Raw genomic sequence first — 25600 nt, forward strand, 5'->3', positions numbered from 1 at the left:
TAGGTGGTAAGCATGAATTGGTTTATTCGCTTCCTCTTGTTGTGTGGAAGAGGATTGTGGTACCTGAAAGTGGGCAAGCGAAAGACATGTGTGCTGATGTGAGAAGTGGCTGTAGCACAAAGATGCGTAAACATAGCAATTGAACATGCCCAATACATGGCCGCACTGACTGCGGTACCTGGGACAAGTTTCAGCTTGAGGTCCTTAATGAGTTTTAAGAATAGGTCTGTTAGTTCAGGACAACAATGGACATCCCAAATAGCATAGCCCATCCTAGAGTGGCATAGACTTGAACTGGGAGGGAGGGTGGATGCCCACACATCAGTCAGAGAGATGAATGGTCCTTCTTGTGGTTGGTGGGTTAGGACAGTGGCGGACCTTGGGGTCTCAAATTTCAGCGGGGCCCTGTACGATGCCAAAATTCAGTGCCCCTCCCTGCCTCTCTCCTTCCATTCTACATTCCCCCGAGGCTCCGCGCCCAGTGCATCCCTCAGACATGCAACATCTCAGCACCTCACGCATGAGACATAACACTACACCTTCTGTTTAGTTCTGGTAGAAGGGAAATGGCACCCTTATTCTTGCGTCTTTAAGTGCTCCTAAGCTTCCATGGTGACTGGAAACTCCGCTGGCCCTTTTCTCCTCCCATGGTAAAAACATCCCCAGGCAATGTGTTTCTCTGCATCTCACTGGCCAGGAAATATTAGCCGAGTGGTGGGAAAAAGAAAATAAAAGGCACTGAGGGCAGACATGCAGACCCACCTTCCAAGGGTGTCGCACACAGAGGTATTCTCTATTCTCTACTTTCACCAGAGCTAACTAATGCGATGCATGTACATTAGACCATGTGCAGCCCTCCCTGGCCCGTTAGGAAGTGAGGCTTTGTTTTGTCTCCCAGAGGAAGTGAGATTGGTAGGGCCTCTTCCATGGTAGGGCTCAGACTCTGGGACTTTCTACGCAGACACATCCGCCTGTCCATTTCCACTGACAAGTGATTTAAAAAATAAAAAATAAAAAGTGATTAAAAAAAAAAAATTAAAAGATACACTGAACTTTTTCCCAGCTTCTAAAAAATGATGACACAGCTGCATGACTTCATATTTTTCATTCTATAACTTCCCACAGTACATGTCTTCTAGGATTCTTTTTAAAAAGTGGTTGCATATTGCTATGGATAAACTTTATTAACTGGAAAAAGCATAAATGTGTAAATAAACAACTCACAACAGAATAGCTGAACAACCTGGATTGAGAAGTTTTGTGTCTGGGATGATGTCAAGTGATATGAAAGCTTTGTTTGTGGTGTTTTATCTGTGATGGCTCATTCACACATGGAAGTCAACATCAATTAACTACTGTTGAGTGACAAGCATGTATGCATGATGCACTTACTCTCAACTGCAGTGGGTAGGGGAAGACTAATATCACCACCTTATCCTTTCTGAGAATCATAGGTGCCAGCTCCCTGAGGCCCTGGGTGCCCGAGCACCCACAAAATTCCCTATGAAGTGGTTGTATGACGCCCACGGCCCCAGGCACATATCCAAAAGGGACTTGCATAGGACTGCATGCTTCCTCCATAAGTTCCCCTTAAGCAAGTGTCCATTCAGCTGGCAGTACTTCGCAAAGTCTAAAGCCACTCAGGTATCTGCCCATGACCCCCACTATCTGCTTTCATTAGCTTTTTATAGATAATTTTGAAGTGAAATGGTCCATCCTATACAATGCACTATCATCAGTTTGTAAACTCAATGGGTAGCTATCACAGTTATTTATTTCCTGTACAGTGCTTAGTATACGACTGGCCCCAATAACTGCCCAGCAAAGTTTAAAGTAATAATCTATTATAAAGGGTAAAGGGACCCCTGACCATTAGGTCCAGTCACGGGTGACTCTGGGGTTGCGGCACTCATCTCGCTTTATTGGCCGAGGGAGCTGGTGTACAGCTTCCGGGTCATGTGGCCAGCATGACTAAGCCGTTTCTGGTGAACCAGAGCAGCGCACGGAAATGCCATTTACCTTCCCCCTGGAGCAGTACCTATTTATCTAATTGCACTGCGTGCTTTTGAACTGCTAGGTTGGCAGGAGCTGGGACTGAGCAACAGGAGCTCACCCCGTTGCAGGGATTTGAACTGCCGACCTTCCGGTCGGCATGCCCTAGGCTCTGTGGTTTAACCCACAGTGCCTCCTGCGTCCCTAATAATCTATTATGGTAATACGTAATTAATGATTAATATGTGATTTATTTGCAGGCAAAATCCATGCACTTGTCCCCGCATTGAGCTCATTTCAGCCATCGCTGTTAGAAGCTGAGGAAACAACCAGTTCTAACAACAGGATGCATCTTCTCGATAAGACAATCAAGATCAAACAAGAACCATGTCAACTTGAGCACTTAAAACCATCTCCACAAACTGGGCTGCCTTAACAGATCAACACTGATATGGGGCATCACAGCAGTCTCTGTTAACAGTCTTAATTCTCCATACTCACACAGTACAATGTACAAACTGCTTGATAAAGTTCCTGGCCAACCTTCAAGTCCAGAAGGGCGAGAATGCTCAGTGCATTTGTCAATAAGGGGTTTTTGAACTGTGTAGTTGCCTTGCTGTACACATAGCATATGATATAGAAAAGTCCATTATTCCAGGCTTTGTTGAACTGGCTGAAAGGACGATCAAAGGATGGAGGTCTGTCAACTTACCAGTTAATGAAGGAAGATTTAACTGTGACCTTTTATGGCAACAGGCCCACACTGAGTAAACCAGGCTGCATCTTCTAGAGAAAACCTAGAAACAACTTGCCATATTGATGGCACTAACAGAGAGTCAACTTGCACTGGCCTTGTCATGGGTTCTAATACGTGCAGCTAGTAGCTTCTGCTATCTCCATCTAATACTGTACCCTGTCAGACTTTGTATTTCATCTCCAGGATGTTTCAAATGATAATGAAAACCTTGCAAAACAGGTAGCAACTTGACCACACTTTCTGTTAAAGCTAGCAGTTGTTGTTTGGATAAAGAGTTTCACAACTCCTTCCACCACATCATTTTTATCAGAGTGTTTATTTATCTTTCAGAAACATTTTTTTAAAGAAAATTCTGGTTGTGCTCATATCTGTCAGTTCTACAATCTTTGTTAACCAATACCTCTTTTCCGCTTTGTTTTCTTTCTGATTTGGCACGTACTTTTATTTCATAGATTCTCCCCCCCCCCATGTCTCCGTGGTGACCCACCTTCTTGTTTTTTTTGCATAACCCTGAAATTATGGTAGCGTTTGAAGAAGCTATTCCTGCCTTTTTAGTGTAAACCTAGGTGTGCTTTAGCTTTGCTTAAAGGTAAAGGAACCCCTGACCATTAGGTCCAGTCATGGCTGACTCTGGGGTTGCTGCGCTCATCTCCCTTTATTGGCTGAGAGAGCTGACGTACAGCTTCTGAGTCATGTGGCCAGCATGACTAAGCCGCTTCTGGCGAACCAGAGCAGCGCACAGAAACGCCATTTACCTTCCCACCAGAGTGGTACCTATTTATCTACTTGCACTTTGACGTGCTTTCGAACTGCTAGGTTGGCAGGAGCAGGAACCGAGCAATGGGAGATCACCCCGTCGTGGGGATTCGAACCACCAACCTTCTGGATGGCAACCCCTAGGCTCTGTGGTTTAACCCACAGCGCCACCCATGTCCCTTGTCTTAGCTTTGCTTACTCAAAAGTAAATTCCTTTGTGTTCGTTGGTGCCTACTCCTTACTACATATTCAAGATGGCAGCATTTGGCCTTTGCACGAACAGTGTATGGTGTCATCCCTGGGCTGGAGTCAGCTGACCCCTGGAACAGAACTGGGGCTGGATCTAGACACATCAAAGAAGCGTTTCAGTTTAAAGTGTTGTAAATTTAAACAGGGAAACAGGTAAAGAAAAGCAGGACTCCACGTCACCATCTGGTGGTACATACAATGCTTTTTCCTTTACCAGTCTATCTGAGTCCTGGCAGTAGTGTGCTGGAAGTTGAGAGGTAACATATAAACTAGTAAAAGGTAAAGGGACCCCTGACCATTAGGTCCAGTCATGGCTGACTTTGGGGTTGCGGCGCTCATCTCGCTTTATTGGCCAAGGGAGCTTCCGGGTCATGTGGCCAGCATGACTAAGCCGCTTCTAGAAAACCAGAGCAGCGCACGGAAATGCCGTTTACCTTCCCGCCGGAGTGGTACCTATTTATCTACTTGCACTTTGACATGCTTTTGAGCTGCTAGGTTGGCAGGAGCAGGGACCGAGCAACGGGAGCTCACCCCGTCGTGGGGATTTGAACCACCAACCTTCTGATAGGCAAGTCCTAGGCTCTGTGGTTTAACCCAAAGCGCCACCCGCGTCCCATAACATATAAACTAGTTACAGATTAAAACCAGAGAAACGTCCTCCATACTGATGCTAGCCACAATTAAATGCTAGCCTCCTTAAATGAGAATGTCTTCCAACAAATGCTTGAGTCATCACTCTGATGGGCCAGTGTCATCAGTGGCAGGACAGGATGGGACTCACTTCTGCACTGGCTGCATGTGCTAGTTCCCTAAGGAGGGATTAGTGGGGTGGACACTATTTCAGCTTCCCCTTTAATTTGCCTTGGATCCTAGAAAGCACTCCTGACCCACCAAGAGGATTCCTGAAAGAGGTTGTGGTAGCAGTCTATGGAGCTTTGAGCATGACCTGTCTTGAGAGGCAGTCATGGGAGAGAGTGAAAAGGTTCTGTACCTCCTGCCTTCCATTACAGGCCACACATCACATATTATTATTGATGTCTCCATTCCAGCTCAATTTAGTCTTGACATAAGCCATGTTCACATCACATGTTTTTCCATGTGTACACTAGAAACAAGATGGTGGGGACCCCACACTCTGCTGATCCTGGCCCTGATGCCTGCATGTGGAGGCATACGAAAACAGTTCATATTACTGGGAGCCCAGCACAAGCAGGAGCTTTGATTGCATGGCGTCGCCTACACGTGTACAACAGTATGCACACAGGTACCTTTCCCCAGATATTCCATTCGGTTGGCAGACACTGGGGAGATGTGAACAGCTGGGGTATGGCAAGGCCCTGCCCCCTTCCATGTGCATAGTGGGGCTTCAGTTGCACTGAAAATGAGTGCAATAACTTGCATCCTATAGGTTTTAATCACACGTAGTCACACTCATGACTAACACTAGCTGTATCGGGCATACCAATAATGTGAGAAGCAGGAGTGTTGTGGATTTTCTCCTGGGGAGAAAGCTGTCGTCTGCCACAATGAAGAGTGGAAGAGAAGTCATACATCTATCCACTGATGAGATTGGTGGACACAGCTGATCATTACATTTTAACCTTGTATGCTGATGCAGGATGTGGCTCCGGCAGAAAGACACACAAACGTAGAAACTGAACAATTTATTATTTTACGACTTAGTACCAGTACTATTTATATCCCGTCTTTCAGGATGCAAATCCTTCCAAGCAGCTTACAAGTATCATTCAGATCCCTTTAGAAAGTCATAGTAATATTAAAATATAAGTTTACCGGGGTAAATCTCACAGGGCAGTTGGTGGTAGATAGCCCCCTGGGTGGGGAAGTCCGGCTGGAGCAGGCCCTGATACATGGCTGTGCTGCCTGCAAAACCCAGTCCAAGGTCCAGCTGAGGCTGTTAGGAAGAGATCCATGAGTTCAGTATCACAGTGAGCCTCCCAAAGACCAGACCCTCCCTTGCATCACATATATACTGCCAAGGGATGGTGTTGAAGGGATATCAATAGCTACATACAGGCTTGTTTGTTTTTCCGCTGTTGCATTAAGCCTGGGCAGGTAAGACCCACATAAACCCATGAGAATGTAAGGAGAGAAATATACTACCTGGGAGGCCTGTCTTTCTTACTGGGTTACACTTTCGAGGGTTCCTTTCGGTCCCAAAACCACAACATCCACAGAGAAAGGACAATTATGCCAAGGGAGCAAATCCCACCTCTCCTGCCTGTCCATAGACAAAAGGGCTGTGCCTGTTTACACTACTACAGAGTTGACCTCAAAGATGGGGGGGGCAGGATCACTCCCCCCCCTCCATCTTTTCTATCTGCAACCATGCAAGGAATATTGTTCAGCATTGCACAAAAAGCATCCCTGAAAATAGAAGCACCAGGGCCGAGCCTGCCAGTGGCTGTGTGAGATAACGTCTACTTGCAAACACTGGTGCCTTTGTGTTGCTGTCACTGTCCCCATTGTTCCGGAGCCTATTGCCTCGGGGATATTGTTCATGTCTTTTGTCTCAGCCAGGCTCCTTTTTGTTTGACTTTACTTACCATTTCATTCCTCTCCTTTGTGCTCAGGTTACCTCTTTTGTCTCTCTCTCTCTCTCCCCTTTCTCTGTGGGATTTGTATTTAGCAATTGTTCCAGGCCCATTGGAAAAAAACAATGCACCCAGGGGCTCCTATTCTCTCTCCATGCCTTACCTATTCAGGTAGGGCAGTCTAGGAGGGAGGGAAAGGGAGAAAGAGGGAGCTCCAGAGCTCCAGGACTGGAAGGCCCACAGAACTGGGAGGGGTGAGGGAGAACCAGCTTTAGAAAAACGTTAAAAAACCACATGGAACCACCTAATCATGTCTATATGAGAAAGAGAGAATGAGAATGAGAATGAGAGAGAGAGAATCCAGTCAATCCATGCTCTCTCCCACCCTCTTCTCTGACACGGTGGTTTATTAACAATTGGAAACAGTATTTTCATATAACTTTCTGCCACCACACAAAGCACAAGTTTTCAGATGCTCAGCGCTACCAGCAAATCTTAAATGAAAAGATTTTCATGCAGAATTCTTCTGTCTCTGCAGCAAGTAGAATCACATATGTATTCCAGTCCCTATTTTACAGATGGAAAAGCTGAGGCACAGAAGCTGAAGCAGAATTATCTGTCACACAGCCAAGAGCAGAGCTGTAGTTATGAATGGGAATTCCACCTTAGCTCCTTGTGCTACAGATGCATTGCGAGATCAAGACCCATTGATTACTGATTAAGAAGCCTCTATTATAATAACAGATTGCTGAACTACCACCGACACCCTCCCCCCCCTCCCGCCAATTTCCCTAATCTGCAGCCACAGCAGATTCATCCACAACTTGGGCAATTCACTTTCTAATCAGAATCTAGGACGGAGATTCTCTGCACCTCAGATATGCTTGCAGTTAGATTAGCTAGATCAGAAACACCTTTCTGAATACCTTGATATGATCTACATCAGCTCTTTGTTGGAACAGTTGATGGCTGTGGGTTGGAATGGCTCATTACTCATGAGAATTTCTCCTATTTCCTGATTGATGCTTCACAAGATATATCTATGCTACAGTTTACACCTGCTATGGGAAAACCTTGATGGGTCATCTCCAGGCTATTATTATGGATTAAAAGAATTGAAGTACATCTGATCATTAGACAAGGACCTGTGAAAACACACACCAATGCACAAATAGCTTACACAGAGAAAGCTGGGTGGTTTTTTGTGTGCATTCACATACTTTTCCTCTGCATTTTCATAAGGACCAAAATAATATCCGTCTCCTCTGTGTATTTGCACATGCAAAATCCTCCTGCTACATTACTCAAGCTCCTGCTCTTGGCAGGCCTGGTGTGGTGAACAAGGCCTCATGGTGTGGAGGATGGGGGGGTGTGTCATGGAGAGAAGACTCATCCTAGTATGCAGGGATTACATTCACTTCCAGAAGCCCTATGCCAGGGATGGGGAACCTGTGGCCCTCAGGGTGTTGTTGGACTACAGCTCCTATCAGCTCCAGCCAGCATGGTCAATGGAGAAAGAAAGCAATCATTGATTTCTAAAATGCATAGGGGCTCAAGATGCCTCCTCCTTAATCTCAGATGTATGGAGGCTGTAAGCTGTTGTCTTGAAATAAATTGGCATTGCTGGCAAAGTAGCCTATTTTGAATTGGTGTATAGCAGAGATATATAACATGGGGCCCTCCAGAGGTTGTTAGACTACAACTCTCAATTGGCCAATGGGAGTTAGAGCCCAACGACAATCTAGAGGGTCACAGGTTAGCCACCCATTTGTCCGCCTTTGGTCCCCACCCTGCACTCAGCTCTCACCTGTGGCTCAGAGAAGCTATCAGCATGCAAAATGGGAAATGGCTTTGAATCACTGGCTGAACCAGGTGAGGGCATCCAATGGGTCTCAAATCCTTAATGTGTTAGGGACTTCCCTGCATTTGAATACAGGCTCTGGCAGATGAGATCAATAGTGGGTCCAACATTCAAAAAGGCGGTTTCTGCACATGTTGTAGAGGGAAGTGAGGGGCAGATGGGGCTCATCAATCTGCGAAGGTAGCCCATCTAGAAGAAGGAAAACACTTGTCCTAAACCTGCTCTGTCTTGCAGGATCTGTTAGGCAGAAGAAAAGGCTGAGGAGTAAACCCTACACAAATCCTGAGTGGAGTTCCTAAGATGGTTGGATGACGCCTTGTACACCTCTCTCCGGCAACTTTTGCACCCAAGCTGGTGCCAAATGTATGGCTCTGCTTTCCTTTGGTTCACATCAGTGAGTCTGAGAAGGGGGGTCTTGTTGTCTGGGCAGCCCAGGACATCCATACACACTGCCCAGGCTTGCGCCCCAGAGAGTTCACTTTGGTGCTGCTAATGCAACAAAAACAAGCGCTAGGATTCTCCAGAGATTTGACTTCACTTCCAATGGAGGAGGACTCTTATCTCTCGAGACACATGAATGCTCAACCTACTCATGGACATACACATACCTGCAATGCAGTGGATACTCATGAGCCAGTGGGTTGTGAATGAAGGGGCCAAGGAAGATACAAGATACAATAACCCCTTTTCACAATCACAAGAATCAGTGTCGGATGTAATCACACTCCTCTGTTTTACATGGTACATTGCTCCAGAGAAATGAATACCCAAGGACTGGTGGGATTGCTTACATATAGGAGTAGTGGACAATGTACTATTTGCTTAGGACAATGGGGGCAAACAGCTAGTGTAGTGCCAGACCTGAGCAAGGCTTCAGAGATGTATGAGCATGTATTGTTTTCTTGCACTGGAATTCTTAGCTCTCTACACATGTGTAGGTTTGGTGTACTAGACCACACACTCTTCCCGCTCTCCAATTTCCCTCTTTTCATACTGCCTACTCTTTGAGTCTCCTCTGTGGTCAAAGAATTGGATTGAGGGCTCTGTTGTTTATGGGCATTCCCACCCCAGAAAGCATGAAGCAACAGGAAAACTCCATAGACTGTAAGCAGAGCAAAACCAAACAATAACCATCCCCAGAGACGACAATGCTCCATTGTCTTGCATGGCCTTTTCAGTCTTTCCTATTCTAATGCCTGAGAAGCCACAGTTAACAAAGCAGCAGCTAGAAGCCACTTCCTCCTCCTGAAGCAGGACACATCCTGCTGGACTGAGAGGACCAATATGCAGAGAGGCATCTTGATCTAATAACAAGGGTGGTTAATGCTGGCAGTGCAGGGAAAGCCCTCAGGACGGCACTTAGGACACAGTGGCTATGCTACAAAATGGATGAAGTGGCCTGTGGCCTGTTTTCGCATTGTTATGGCTTCGGAGAACAATAAAGCATTGTTGTCTCCAGGGGGTCCGGTTGTTTGAATTCATAGCACAGAACATGGGAGAGGTTCTCCAGAGGGCCAGTAGGTAGACACTCTCTGTGGGAGGTATCAGATAATTAGCAAGGCATAATTTTCTAGGACATGGTGTGTGGTATGTGTTTGGGTACTATTACAAAAGAGAACAAATAGAAGGACAGTCATCAACAGCCAGCACAAGCAGTCAAACTGAATCGCAAGAACAGAGGCAAAACATTTACAGTAGCCAGTGCCTCTGACAAAAACTTGGCTTGAGACATGCTGAAAGCTGCCCACAATTTGCTTCCAGCAAAGAGACACCAAGAAGGAAGGTGTCTTTCTAGAAAGAAAGAAAAAGATTGCAGAAAAATGCAAAGATAAGTGGAGCTCTGTCCCCCACTCCAGTGCTCTTCAGCTTTTCTTGCTGGCATGAGGAAACCAAACTCTGGGTAAACACCTGCAACCCCGAGAATTTCACACTGCCCAGACACTGGGGTGGTGTGCAAGTGTATTTACTTGGAAAGTCAGTGGCATATTTGGTGGGTTCATACTCTGCAAATGCTATAATGTTTGAAAGTCTGGGGGCGGGGGGGGGGAGCCAGTCACTCATTATTTCCTCCACATCTGCCCTCCCCAATGGCAAGTTTCCAAAGCAAATCTAATCAGAATCAAGGTTAAGAAATACATTGGTCAGGACCACAGAGAAAGCCTGTAGGTGGGCACAGATACGCTTGTGGTGAGATTCAGATGATTATGGAATACTGCGAGTGACTGATGTTGACAAGAGATGCCCCTTTCTCACTGTTCCGGCCCCTGTTCATTTAACAGCAGCTTGAGGTTTCCTTCTGCACTTCATCTATTTGCCAGGAGGACTTCACTGCTCACCATGATGGCTATGCTCTACCTCCACAGTTGGAGGCAGCATGTCTCTGAATACCAGTTGAAGGGAAGCACAGGTGGAAAAAGTGTGCTAGTGCTCAGGTCCTGCTTGCAGACTTCCCATAGGCATCTGGTTGGCCTCTGTGAGGACAGGATGCTGGACTGATCCAGCTTGCTTGTCATAGAATCATAGAATCATAGAGTTGGAAGAGACCACAAGGGCCATCGAGTCCAACCCCCTGCCAAGCAGGAAACACCATCAGAGCACTCCTGACATATGGTTGTCAAGCCTCTGCTTAAAGACCTCCAAAGAAGGAGACTCCACCACACTCTTTGGCAGCAAATTGCACTGTCGAACAGCTCTTACTGGCAGGAAGTTCTTCCTAATGTTTAGGTGGAATCTTCTTTCTTGTAGCTTGGATCCATTGCTCCGTGTCCGCTTCTCTGGAGCAGCAGAAAACAACCTTTCTCCCTCCTCTATATGACATCCTTTTATATATTTGAACATGGCTATCATATCACCCCTTAACCTCCTCTTCTCCAGGCTAAACATGCCCAGCTCCCTTAGCCGTTCCTCATAAGGCATCGTTTCCAGGCCTTTGACCATTTTGGTTGCCCTCCTCTGGACACGTTCCAGTTTGTCAGTGTCCTTCTTGAACTGTGGTGCCCAGAACTGAACACAGTACTCCAGGTGAGGTCTGACCAGAGCAGAATACAGTGGCACTATTACTTCCCTTGATCTAGATGCTATACTCCTATTGATGCAGCCCAGAATTGCATTGGCTTTTTTAGCTGCCGCGTCACACTGTTGGCTCTCGTCAAGTTTGTGGTCAACCAAGACTCCTAGATCCTTTTCACATGTAAAGCTCTCAAGCCAGGTGTCACCCATCTTGTATTTGTGCCTCTCATTTTTTTTGCCCAAGTGCAATACTTTACATTTCTCCCTGTTAAAATTCATCTTGTTTGTTTTGGCCCAGTTCTCTAATCTGTCAAGGTCGTTTTGAAGTGTGATCCTGTCCTCTGGGGTGTTAGCCACCCCTCCCAGTTTGGTGTCATCTGCAAATTTGATCAGGATGCCCTTGAGTCCATCATCCAAGTCGTTGATAAAGATGTTGAATAAGACCGGGCCCAAGACAGAACCCTGTGGCACCCCACTAGTCACTCTTCTCCAGGATGAAGAGGAACCATTGATGAGCACCCTTTGGGTTCGGTCAGTCAGCCAGTTACAAATCCACTGAGTGGTAGCATTGTCAAATGTCTGTATCTCAGGATGCTGATGCGGATACAGGAGTTGGGCAAAGAAAAGGTTCCAATCCTATCCTGCAAGGAGTGGCTTCATAGCAGAGCAGTTGTTTGTGACACAGTCTATGCAATCCATATACAGTATGTCAGTGGCTCCCCATTTCCCCCCCCTTTCATGGACCACATGAAAACTGCTCCTTTTTTCTGCCTGTTGCAGCAAGTGTAAAGTGCTGTGCTAAATGCTGTATCTCATTGCTTTTTTCTTTGTTCTGCTGTATTTTATTGCGATACAATTTGAATTCCATAAAATATAAATTACAATAATAAATAATGAAGTACAATATGAGTAATAAAAGAAGACAATTAAAAACCAATATGAGCATTTAATCCCTCCATTCAGTGTCACAGCTTCCACCTGAAAGAAGCTCGCAAACCACAATTTGGGAACTTCTGTTAGAGATCAGCAATCTACGGTTTTAATGCACTTCTGGAAGTTTTGTGAAATGCCCTTCAGCTCCTTGAACTGGACATTCATTCTAACAACCAGGAATTAGTTTCACTGTGGCTTTGACACTTATACTCACCCTGTGATTAATCTACAGTGGTACCTCGGGTTTCATATGCTTCAGGTTACATTCACTCCAGGTTACAGACTCCACTAACTCAGAAATAGTACCTCGGGTTAAGAACTTTGCTTCAGGATGAGAACAGAAATCACGCAGCGGCCGAGCAGCAGCAGCTGGAGGCTCCATTAGCTAAAGTGGTGCTTCAGGTTAAGAACAGTTTCAGGTTAAGAACGGACCTCCGGAACGAATTAAGTACATAACCACAGGTACCATTGTATACACTTTTAAAGTGCTCATGCATGCCTCTATACCCCTCACTAAACCAGCAATACACATCAAGAAATCTGGGGCTCTCATATTTGTTGTTTCACTTTTTTGAATTTGTTATTTTGTCTTCCTTCTGCATGCAAATGGCAGACAGAATATGAGGATAGAACTACTGTACACATTTCCACCCACTCTGGAAGAATGGCAGATGAAGGTGATGGACTATATGGAATTGGCGGAAATGACCGGCAGAATCCGAGACCAGGGAGAAGAGTCGGTGGAAGAAGATTGGAAGAAATTTAAAGACTATCTACAGAAATACTGCAAAATTAATGAATGTTAGAATGATGTTTGATTGAAGTTAAGTGGTTTTTAGCAGCAATGTTATAAAGCAATATGTAAAAATGGATGGTTAACAGGTGATAATCTAAAGTTATAATATATTAAGATAAAAGATTAAGATAAAATCAAAGAGGGAAAGGAGTTGCTGAATTAACTAATTGAAATGGAATACAAAAAAGGGAGTGTGAGGAGGTCAGGGAAACAAGCAAATGAAAGATAAGATATGGAAAGACTGATCTGTTTTTAATCGTTTTTACTTTGTATGTCCATTTTTTATTTTTTATTTTTTTTCTTTCTCTTTTTTTCTTTCTCTTTTCTCTTATTTTTGTAATATGTTGAAATTTTAATAAATATCTTTTTTTAAAAAAACAACAACTGCACATTTCCAGGTACCACTTGCTTAGTACCACTAAGGCATATGCAAGTGAGAATGAACATAACACAGTAGGTGTGCTTAACCATGCTAAGCGTGCCAGTTCTCCCTTGTAAATGCTTCCCTCTGGGCATTTTAAATCAGTTTTCCAGCAGCTGGGTTATGATGGAAATGTGCCAAACTAAGGAGGAGGGAGAACCAGGAGCACATTTGCAGAGGATAATTGATGTGCACTGAACAGGGTACACATTCCCTTTCCCTCTTGCTGATACTCTGCTGTGAATGCCCTGACTTTCTCCTGCATTTGAAATTATTGTGTTAAATAGTATATACATTTTTAAAAATAATAATAGAATTGGGAGCACACATCTTTTCAGATCTTAGAACATGTTGCAAGCCTAAATGACCAAGGTAGACAGGACCTTCAATATCCCAGGTGTAAACAGACATTAAGAGACTTTCTCTAGGCAACATAGATAGCACATGAACCAGATCTCAAGCCATCAGTTCAGGGCCTTATAGGAAAGCTGCCCACCCACAGTCCCAAAACCAGCATTGTTCATCACTGCACTGTGCGTTTTCAGACAGGAAGTGTGATATTATGTCCAAGCCTGCATCTCTCCCCAAAGCCTCATGAACACTAAATCAGGCATCCCTTCTGCCCAAAGGGAGACTAGTTTACCCCAAATATAGTAAAATATTTTGGGATCAGTAAAGAACGGCTCCTGTTGATTGCTTGACAGGGAAGGCATTTACTGAGATTGCTAAGGGCTAGTTTATACATGCATAAATGACTTGATCACTCAGTATTTGATCAACGCAGCCAAATGTGGGAACTGACAGCGAGCAACGGGAAAGTTCTGTCTGTGATGATGAAGCTATAATGCAGGGCTGAGCGACTTGCAGCTCTCCAGATGTTGCTGAACTCCAGCTTCCATTATCCCCGACTAGTAGCCATGCTGACTGAGGCTGATGGAGGTTGGAGCCCAACAACATTGGGAAGGCAACTTGTTAACTTTTTTTATAGAGGAAAGTATGGGAAGCAAACAAAGTCGAAAGCAAGTCTCATCTTCATAGTGTACAAATCCCCCCTCTGAATATGTGCTTGACAGCATTACTCTCAACAGGATCCAGATAACCTTGTGACATCAGGTATAGCAAAAAAGGGTAAAGGTAAAGGTAAAGGTACCCCTGACCATTAGGTCCAGTTGTGACCGACTCTGGGGTTGTGGCGCTCATCTCGCTTTATTGGCCAAGGTGTACAGCTTCTGGGTCATGTGGCCAGCATGACTAAGCCACTTCTGGCGAACCAGAGCAGCACACGGAAACGCCGTTTACCTTCCCGCCGGAGCGGTACCTATTTATCTACTTGCACTTTGACGTGCTCTCAAACTGCTAGGTTGGCAGGAGCAGGGACAGAGCAATGGGAGCTCACCCCGTCACGGGGATTTGAACTGCCGACCCTCTGATCGGCAAGTCCTAGGCTCTGTGGTTTAACCCACAGCGCTACCCGCATCCCTGCAGAAAAGGTTACGTAGGCACTGATGCACCCTCCCAACAAAATAAGGCTACCAGTGGCTACTAGTCATGGTGACAGTATGCTGGATCCAAGATCAAATGCAAAATGCCTCTGGATACCATTTTATAGGGAACAACAGCAGGAACGGGATATTGACCTAGTTTATTGACTTGTTTGTGGGCTTCCCAAGAGGCATCTGGTTGGTGACTTTTAGCAACAGGTTCCAGGATAAAACAGGTATTTGATCCAGTAGGACTCTTTTTACATTCATACACTGCACCTGCTGAAATCCTTTATTCTTTACACAAATATTAAGGACCCTGTCTGCTGCAGTAATGTGTGATGTTCGTAGTTGCAGTATGGAAAAGGTGGCATTTCTCCATGAATCTGACTCCTTTTAAAGATAGTTCCCATCAACCTAACTTATGTCAGTGAATTCCAAAATTTAACTGTGAAGTGGTTCTTCCTCCTGTCTGGATCTCTTGGTGTTGCAGTCAACTAAGTTCTACTCAGAGTAGAGCCATTTAAATCAGTGGATTTAAATTGGCCGTGTCCTTTAATTACAGTGGCTCTGTTCCATCATGTTAGTTGTATGCCCCTAGATTATAAGGAAAGGGGAAATCTCATATTCACTTTATCCTCACCTTTTAACTAAAAAGCCCCAAATGTTTTAACCATTCCTCCTTGTCCCTGTACGATATTGACTCTTCTATAGAACTATTAACAGAACAGCAATCTGATCCTCCATTGTTTCCAGCCACCCTAAACTCAATAAATGTTTGGTTTACACATGATTTACCATGTTCTGTTCTAAATCTCTTAGATTATCTTATTATAGAAAATTTCAAATGCTGTAAAGTAAGTCAATAAACAGAAGGGCCACTTAATTTATGGGCTGGATAGAAGGGGGAAATTGCATCTGACTGTTTCTGAGGTCATCGCAATGAGATAGCTATGGCTGAGGGTTGACTAACTCTCAACCCTTGGCCATTACACTCTTCATCTCCTGCAGATGCAACTGGTGGTAGAGCAGCTCTGCCTCATTACTTAACATGAGATGTTAATAATTATGACATTGAATATTTTTACTATGCAGAAAAAGCAAATACCTACTATCGACATTTCCCCCCTAGCTGCTGACCACAACAGGCAGGTTATCAGACATGTGGTGGGCTCCTGACGTAGCATGGTAGGCATAGCTGTCAGAATACGCTGCACGGAAATGTCTCCTCCAACGCTTAAAAGCAGAACGAGACACAGATCAGAGGAGGCACTTGGAGGCTATTGCTTTTATACCTTATTGTAGGAAACTTCCTTGATGCAGTACTGTGACTTACTTCCATAGTCACATGCAATGAGATAACCTGTCAACAATGGTACCTGCAGTTGATTGAGGTCTGGCCTCTGCTGAGCTTACCTCTCTCAGGACCAGTGTGAGATGTGCAAGGATTCCCACTTTCCACATAAGAGCAGACAGTCCTTCCTGATAAAGAGTTCCTGCCACATGCACTCCATTTCTATCTCATCCACCCATGCTGTATCTTACTTCATGATTGTCTCTCACTTCCAAGACAGATGGACCAATGGTATGTTGCAACACCAGGCAGTTTAATATGTTCATAGGATTTTCATTACCAGCATTGCCACAAAACCATTTCAAGTCTCCCTACTGAGGCTTGGGATCCTTACTGTTAAAAGATTCAGTCACCATGCAGTGCTGTGAGTGTATTTCAGAGTTGGCAAAACACTAGATACCATGAATTTGATTTTTGCCACAACATCATAATGCAAATTGTAATTTGGCAACTTCTGCAAGCATCTTTAAAATGGGTTTTTATCAAAGGTTTCTGACACAATGCTTTGCTGTGAAGAGACTGCAGTACCTCACGGAGTTTGAGGTACCCGAGATCAGCAGTCCTAACAATTCTAGCTTCTGTGCAATTGACATACAGGCCTAACATGTTATGGAACAAAGCAAACACAACAGGCTTCAGTGAAGCAGAAAACCAAGCAGACACAGGTTGTTGCTTTTTAATAAAAAAAAAGTTGGAATTTACCTTATTTGTTCTCGCTGTCACTTAGGAGAGCCTCCTCCTCCTCCTCCTTAGCAACAGGAATCTCTCAGGATACAACAATATCAGAGATTGCAGAACAATGATTAGAAAGGCAGGCATGCTCTTTTGCTACTGCAGTGGTCAGAAGAGCCTTACACTCTGCAACTCAAATTCATCTTCCTTCCAGGTTGCTGTGGAGCCAATAAAGCAGCAACAAACCAATGCTGGGAGAAGCATGCTCCAAGCAGAGGATTCTGTCTTTACATGAGAAGTGGCTGGTTTTGCCAAGTGCAGCTATGCCCTCTGCTGTCCAAGACTGACACTACTTTCCACATCAAGGTTGTTTCTTCATTTCTTCAGAATAAACACCAAATTTCATTCTTGGAAGGATGGTCAGCAGTGCTTGTCAACACTCTTCTTCCTTTGAAGTTTCTGTCACCTGATGTCATAGGATGTCAGGTGACAGCTGGACAGCCCCACAGAGTTTTCCCACTTCTGGGTCTATGTATCTTCCTTCCTAGAGCATTCAGATCTTGAGTGTACGCCAGCCTGGCTATCCAGACATCAGTCAGGACCTTTCCTTACAATTAATTGCAGCGCCAATTTTCTATACAATTTACTGTCCATACAGCTAGTGTCAACACAAAAGGGGCTTCACAATCGAGCTGATTAGACTACACTTCCTTCCTTGTACAAATTAACATGAAGATAGAGCATTGATTCTGATAACATCAGAACAATGGAGGAATTAACAAGCAAGAAACAAGAAGAGATAAATGCTGAGAAAAGCATGGTGTTCTTTTTATCGCTCAGCATTTAAGATACTTTCTGTAATTGATTTACAGACATCAAGTTAAGAAATACCTAATCAGCATCTCAAGTCCCTTCCTTAATCCTCCTCAAACTTATTCTATTTGTATTTTATTTTTAACTGAGTTTTCTCAAAATCAAAGTCCTTTAAACCCATCTTCCCTACAGCCAAGCGTCCCACAAATACATTGAATTTTCTGACCAATATAACCATTAGGTGATTCTTTCTATTGTTTCTTTCCACGGGTGGCTGCACTGTTTTGACTGCTGAAAACGTGAAACAATGCAGCCAGCAGTGAATGAGTAATTCACAATCGTGCAGCCACAGCAAATAATGAATTTTATTATTTATCATTTAAAATCATATACTGCTTAATATTTCAAAAAATCTCTAGGCAGTATAGTCTAAAAAAACAATGTGTCATACACTTCCATGATTCTAGGAGTAGAATGTGTTTTCAGGTTACTGTGTCACTGCCCTATATATTGTGCAACAAGCAGAATTTCCCCAGATGATCCAGCCCATCTGTACACAGGCAGGTGAACTTTCAGGTAACCTGGTCTCAAGTTGTTCAGGGCTTTCTATGTCAACACCACCTTGAACATGGCCTGGTAGCTGACTTACAGCTGACACTGTTCCCTTGGCACAGGTGTAGTATGTGCACATCCAGGTACTTCACTCAACCTGGCTGCAGTCTTCTGCACCAGCAGCAGCTTCTGGACCAATTCCAAGGCAAGCCCCCAAAAGAGCACATGACACTAATCTAATCATGGGGTTAGACATGCATGAATCATAGTGGCTAAGCTATCCTTGTCCAAGAAAGGGTGTAGATGGCATACCAGCCAAAGCTGGTAACAGGTGCTCACCACAGGGGTCACCCGAGTCCCCAGTGAGAGAGATGTATCAAAGAATGCCCCCAAACTACACATATATTCCTTCAGGAATGCAGCCCCTAACTCCCAGGCCTGGGAACTGTTCACCCACTAAGTCTTCATCTTAGCAGAATTCAGCCTAAGTTTAGAGACCCTCATCTAGCCCACTTTTTCTTGAGTCAGATGCTATGGACAAATACAGCTGTCGCCAGCATATTAAAGACACTGTGCCTCAAAATTTCTAAATTCAGTGGTTCCCAACTAGCTAAGGAATATGGACCCCCTATTTTCAAAATTTGGTATTTCTATGGTAGTTTTTAGGGGACGCGGGTGGTGCTGTGGTGTAAACCACTGAGCCTTGGGCTTGCCGATCGGTGTTTCAAATTCCCACAACGGGGTGAGCTCCTGTTGTTCAGTCCCAGTTCCTGCCAACCTAGCAGTTCGAAAGCACGCCATAGTGCAAGTAAATAGGTACCGGGAAGGTAAACGGCATTTCCATGCGCTGCTCTAGTTTCGCCAGAAGCGGCTTAGTCATGCTGGCCACATGACCTGGAAGCTGTACGCCGGCTCCCTCAGCCAATAAAGCATAATGAGCGCTGCAACCCCAGAGTCATCCGCGACTGGACCTAATGGTCAGGGGTCCTTTACCTTTTATGGTAGTTTTTGCTTTGTGAATGGTGCCACGGAACCCCTGGGTGGGTTACCCCATAGGTTGTCAGACCACCAACTGGGAATCAGAGTTCTAAATGAATTGCTCTGTGGCTTCATATTGATAGTTGCACACCATCTAAATCTCTGAGCAGTTTCCAGGGGTTCTAGGTGCTTGCCCAGGGTTTGTTTCCTTTGGAATGATGCAAAGTGGAGACTATGGTGTCCTTATGATATATGGTTTATTTACATATATATGCAACCTGAACCTATGATGGAGGGGTTCACAGGATTAATACCTGAAGAGGATCTTGCTTCTCCTTTGGCCACAGCCTTGGATTCCAGCAGAAATCATGCATAGCACTCTCTCTGGCATCTGTATGCTTTTAGCTTCTAGCTCAGTGTTTCCCAACCTTTTTTGGGCAAAGGCACACTTGTTTCATGAAAAAAATCTCGAGGCACACCACCATTACAGCCCCGTGACGTCAGCGCGCAGCGTCACACCGGGAGGGACATGAATTGCTAGCAAATTACATAATCACCTCCTTGAGGGCTGGCTCATCTTCTCCGAAGGCAGAACCCCATTAATTAACAGCACAGACTCACACCATAGCCAAGACGAGGGGGGGAAACCTCAGTCATGCACAGTCATGCACATGTGGGGGCTAAATGAGGACGAAGACCGGGCAGAGAGCAGGGTTCAAATCACCCCACCTGGCCAGGACAATCCCTGGGTGCTCCCTTGGGCCACTCGCCTGACCCACCTCGCAGGGCTGTTGTTGCGAGGATAACACGGGGAGAACCACGCGCGCCCCCGGGAGCTCCTTGGAGGAGAAAGCGGGCGATGAATGCAATGAACGAAATATATGAGAGGCGACCAGGTTTTGCAGGTGAGGGGCCCCCGCCAGCCTCCGCTTCCAACACCCGGCGCAACGACGCCGAAGTTTCCCCCCGGGCTCGGCTCGGGGAGCAGCGCTGCTCCCCCCCGGCTCCCCTTCGCCCTCCCGGCTCTCTCTGCCGCCCACTGGGGGCCCCCCTCACCTGCCAAGTCCGGAGCGCCGGTGGAAGTTGCATGCATGCATGCAGGGCGCCGCGTCACCATTGCATTGCACTGCACTCCATGCAACGCCTGCACGCATGCATTGCCTTGCACGCCCGCCAAGGGGTCTCCCCGCGGTCCGATGCGTCCCCTCCTGCGCGAATGCAGCATTGCAAAAATAAAAAACCCCCGACGCAGCCCTACCTGGGGGGCAGCCTCCGCCTCCGCCGCTCCGCCTCCGCGGGGATCCCCGGGCTCCATCCTGCCGCCCGATCTCCGCGGGGGCGCAGGCAGGCTGCGCGGGGTCTGCGCGGAAGAGCCCCTGCCCGCCCAGCCGCCGCCGCTGCGCTCATTCCATGGCCGGGAGAAGAGCGCTTCAAACAAAACGCCCGGCCCGCCAGGCCACGCTGGGAAACGTAGTTCGCGCACCCCGCGCGGGCGCAGAGCCCAAGGGTGAGGGGACTACGGATCCCGGCAGCCCCCTCGCCGGGGACGGAGGGGGAGAGGCCGGGTGCAGGGATGGAGGGACGGGTGGGCGAGCGAGTGAGTGAGTGGCAGCCGCCAAGCCTTGGCCGAGAGCCAGGAAGTGCCTCCCCGGAGGAGGAGGAGGGAGGCGCAGAGCGGGAGGGAGGGAGGGAACCCCAGGGGTCATCTAGTGATGGCACCCCAATCGAAAATTTGACTTTAAAAAAAAAATCTTTCGAATTTTTTAATTTTTCCCGCGGCACACCAGGCAACATCTCGCGGCACACTAGTGTGCCGCGGAACAGTGGTTGGGAAACACTGTTCTAGCTCACAAACCTCAACTCTGCCCTTTGTCTTTCTAACTACCAGACAGCTGAGGGTGGCCGGCCCACCCATTTACCCTCTGGCACAGAGTGACTTCCTCTGTTGCCTTAAGGATTCATACTTAGGGCCTTTATGGCCCTTGCCTGGCTAACTCAGCAATTTGAATCCCTGCTAGATCCAGGAACTAGAAGGGTCTTGGCACATTGCCTAACCCGCCAAACTCGTAACACTACCCACAAGAACAAGACATCTTTTTAAAAAAAGGGAAACAGAGTGGGGTGTACTCTATACTTGCCTGAGAAATGAAGCAACAGCAGGATAAGAGATTTTCACCAGGGGAAGACGACTAAATTAAGGGAGCCAATCAGAAAAGAGACTCCCAAATGTTGATGGGAAAGTCGCCAGTATCTTCTAATGAAAAGTTTATTGCTAAGGTAACATTGTTATTTGGGCTGAACAGTTTGTTTTCTGCTGTATCATTATAGAACTTTTAAGATTTCTACACCAGGTGCTATGGATAATAAGTAACAAAGATGTACTAACAAAAAGTTTTATTTATAAAGAACTACAATTCAACACCAATGTAGAAAAGTTATTGAAAATTATGCAAGCACAAATTAGGTAACTGGCTTCATTCTTCACACTTCAGACACCAATGGTAGAATTGGGAGCGATACCATTACACCACTGCATGTTTTCTTCTATAGGTTTTAAAGATTAAAATAATAAGCAAAACAGACTCAATAACTATTTCTAGTTAGAAACACTCTGTAGAAGAGTAATATTGTCTCCTTTTAACATGATTCGACCTGCAATGGAAAAAGTGCCATTAGATCTATGGGAGTAAAAAAGATGCCCCTTTTCTGACAACATAATACCCCTTTTCTACTAACATCTTAAATCCAGTTTTCAGTTCATAGAATCGTAGCATTGGAAGGGGCCACAAGGGACATCTAGTCCAATTCCTTGCAATGCAGGCTGCACAATGTGGAGCTCGAATTTGTGACCCTGAGATTAAGAGTGACATGCTCTACCAACTGACCCACTTCAGTTACATTTGTCATTTATCTACACCAGTCTTTCTCAACCTTGGGTCCCCCAATGTTTTTGGACTACAACTCCCACCATTCCTAGCAAGCATGACCAGTCATTAGGGATGATGGGAGTTGTAATCCAACAACATCTGGGGACCAAAGGTTGAGAAAGGCCGATCTAAACTGTATAATCAGTACTAAAAATATTGGCAAGGGTGGCAAAGTACAGTACTGTACAGCATTAACCCTTTCTCTTTTCCCTTTCTATGGCCTAACTCTTTCATGCCCTCAATTACAGCATTAATTTGCTATCCAAAAACATTCAAGTAACATCCTAGGATAAGATGAACTGCAAATATAATAAGACTTAGAGTAGGTAATATTTACAGATAAAAAAGCAGCTATTCTTCCTTTTCATGTTATTTTTCTACTACACTTTAATAATAATTTTCATAGCAGTTTCACAGTAGTATTAAAAGGTAATTCTTTACCACTTGTTAAGATTATAATTGGACACTGGAGAAAGAACATGCCCATTTGACAGGCAACAGTCAGCTCTTTTTCATACTTAGTGGTTGAAATCCAGCCCACTAGAAAATTTGCAGAAAGCCAATAAAGATCCAGGCACAGCAGGGCAGTGAAAGCCCAGTGGCTAAAACCCATCTGGAAGGGAACATCTGTGCTAGATGTAACAGTCAAATAGGTTTTTTATTGAAAATATGGAAAGTACAATTGCATTTGCTAATGACAAAAGGGAATGGTATCCTCAACACTCACCCAGCTGTTTCCTTGATTTTGTCTTGGAGTGAATCTCCTCAGCATCATCCAGAACCAAGTTCATATATTCATCAAATCCCTGTGTAAGCCAAAACAGTTGCCTATGACTTCACATTGTTTTAGGGAAAGCAGAACACATGATAAGGTAGGAAATAAAGCAATATATCCCAGTAGTGAATTCAGACAGCTTGTTAACATCATCACATGCTGCCTGATTTTATATAAAAAAGTGCATAACCCAATATGCCAAAACAATGACACAAACCTCCAAAACAGGACACAATTAAACTAAAATAAAAGTTCGATTCTGGACATGCAAGACTTTTCTGACAATGGCAGGAATTAATTGTGCTCTTTGGGTCTTCAGTTACATTTTATTTATTTTATTTTAAATTTATTGTTTTATTGCTTCACCATCTTAACTTTTACTGTGTCTTGACAGATACTGTAACGAGGGCATAAAAATGCTGTTACAAATAGAAAGTAAAAGATTTAAAATCATAAAATGAGCAGCGTAAAATTAATAAACTATATAACTCAGAAGCAGTATTAAAAATGTAAAACAGTTTTCAGTTATTATTATTATTAATTGAATTTATAAACGGCCTTATAACCACATAAAATAGCTTTAACCTGGCATTTAAATTTGGTACCAAATGAACTTGCCATGGTAAGAGAGGCAAGCACAATTATACAACCTTGTGAATCATGCAAAGGCTTTACATGCTTCTTGTTAGTAGGTGAAGAAGCTAAAGTTACTTGAAAATTAATTAAGCAGGAATCATTTTCTGGGTGGTTTGCTTCTGATAGTGTGGGTGGGTGTGAAGAAAGAAAAGAGAGAAACAGTGATGGCAATACTCACAATAATACAGCCTTCTATCCTCATGTTCACCTGTTCATACAGCCACACCTGAATTCTGGACCTCTGCAAAGTAAATAGTAAAGGAAGTATTTATAATGGTTCCAAAGAGGCTTTCACAAATTCAGTTGCCTTTTGAAGATATCCATGGCTTTCACATGAAGAACAAAGGGCTGCCAAATCATACTTGGCTTTGGAAAAGGTAGAAATTCCAAAACCCAGCATGACATTAGACACACATCCTGTGCATATTCAGAAGGTGTGAGCCTGAATCATGGATTCGTACCAAGCAAATCCAAAATGTATAGATGTCTTAATCCAAACCATGTTTTTGAAGTGCTGAAGCACTACACAACATTATACTTACTTTGTTTGAAATGTTTATGGTTTATTCAAGACAAAAAGCTACTCGATCCTACGGTGCAGTTAAAATGCCATAAACAGAGGCCATGGAAATGGATGGGCAGTGTTCAAATTAGGACATAACCTAGGTTTCGAGGTGCCATTTAGCTCCTAGCTTTCACATCTCAGTTTCTAACACTGAACAGCAGGAAAGTGAGGTAAATGTTTGCCTGCCACATTCGTTTTAAAAGTTCACACCAAGCCCTTGTAATACAGACTATATACGCTCCCCTCCAATAAAGCAAAATAGCACATCCTGACTATGATTTTATAACACAATAAAAAATTCCAGATCTCCTGGCCATTTGCTCTTCATCCACAAGTTATGCTGAATAGCACTACTTGTTCAAATTCATTATTAAGGAGTAAAAATCGCAAATTGTGTTTACTTACATTCTGTAGGTATCTGAAGATGAGGTTCTGCAACAAGTGGCTTAAGGAAAAACACATATTCATAATAAAGCAGCACAAAGCGAGCCAATTTTGACAGTGGCATTAGAACTGCCACCTCCACTTTTCAACATATATTGAGGAAAACAGCAACCACGAATTAGTATGCCTTGCTGTTTCTAATCAAAACCATTCCAATTTACTTTGGAAGATCCTTTTGAACATTTGGCTGCTTTCTGGGTCGAATTTGAGCCGCATTTTATCCACTCCCCACAAGTCTAGTCTGTTTGCCAGCATTTATATTCTGCCCTTCCCCCTCACGCTTTCCAGATGAATGGGGTAAAAATAATAAAATTTATTAAGTTTATTATTATTATTAAAGAGGATTTCAAGGCTACCCACAACAGTGCATGTGTGGCGTCGCTACATACGGCGCATGCATTATTATTATTATTATTATTTTACTCAAGAGGATTTCAAGGCTGCCCACATTATTCAACGCCACTCCCCAAAACACTGTGAGGGGGACTAGCTCGAGAGCGTGGAACCGGTCCATTTTTACTGCTGACTGGAAACAACTGGGGATTTGAACCCAAGTCTCCCGGGCCAACGACCTGAACAAGCTACGCGACACAAATCAATGTATTCCCGCCACTCCTGCGCCGAAATTTCCTCACGGGAAACCAAGCACCTGCTTCTCTCCTCGCCCCTTCAAACCCCCTTGACGACCCCCCGCCCTAGGAATCTCAAGACACCTCCCTTGTGCGCCATTGCTTACCTCCCCCCCCGTTACCATCCCCTTCCCACGCCGGGCCTGCTTCGCTTCCCGAAAGCCACGGAAGGATACGATGGGCTGCACCATCACTTTCTGCACCTTCTGGCCTTGCCCGCGGTACGCCATGGCTGGCAGCTGGGCTGGGAGCGACCCCCGACAGGACGAGCCGACTTAGGCGGGACGGGGCAGCCAACGGTCAACTCCTCTCACTCCTCGCTTTATTCCTCGCACGCGCGCGGGCCGACGCTCCACCGACGTAGCTAAGAGAACTTCCGGCGCGGGCAGGAAGCTAAACGACAGCCGTTCGTTTTTTGCATCACAATAGCGAGGCTGAGAGAGCG

At 44.9% G+C, this 25600-nt stretch overlaps 1 protein-coding gene across 1 annotated transcript; it reads right to left on the reverse strand.

Moving 5' to 3' along the window:
- Positions 1-19417: 19417 nt before the first annotated feature.
- Positions 19418-25560, reverse strand: SNRPE (small nuclear ribonucleoprotein polypeptide E). The gene is made up of 6 exons (XM_083509134.1): positions 25332-25560; positions 24488-24514; positions 23696-23758; positions 22834-22912; positions 21018-21831; positions 19418-19587 (listed from the first exon to the last, which is right to left on the reverse strand). Exons 1-5 carry the CDS (start codon positions 25383-25385, stop codon positions 21776-21778), a joined length of 279 nt encoding a protein of 92 aa, XP_083365260.1. The 5' UTR covers positions 25386-25560; the 3' UTR covers positions 19418-19587; positions 21018-21775.
- Between the last annotated feature and the right edge of the window lie 40 nt (positions 25561-25600).

This window comes from Podarcis liolepis (assembly GCF_965112155.1).
Source record: "Podarcis liolepis genome assembly, chromosome: 6".
NCBI lineage: Eukaryota > Metazoa > Chordata > Lepidosauria > Squamata > Lacertidae > Podarcis > Podarcis liolepis.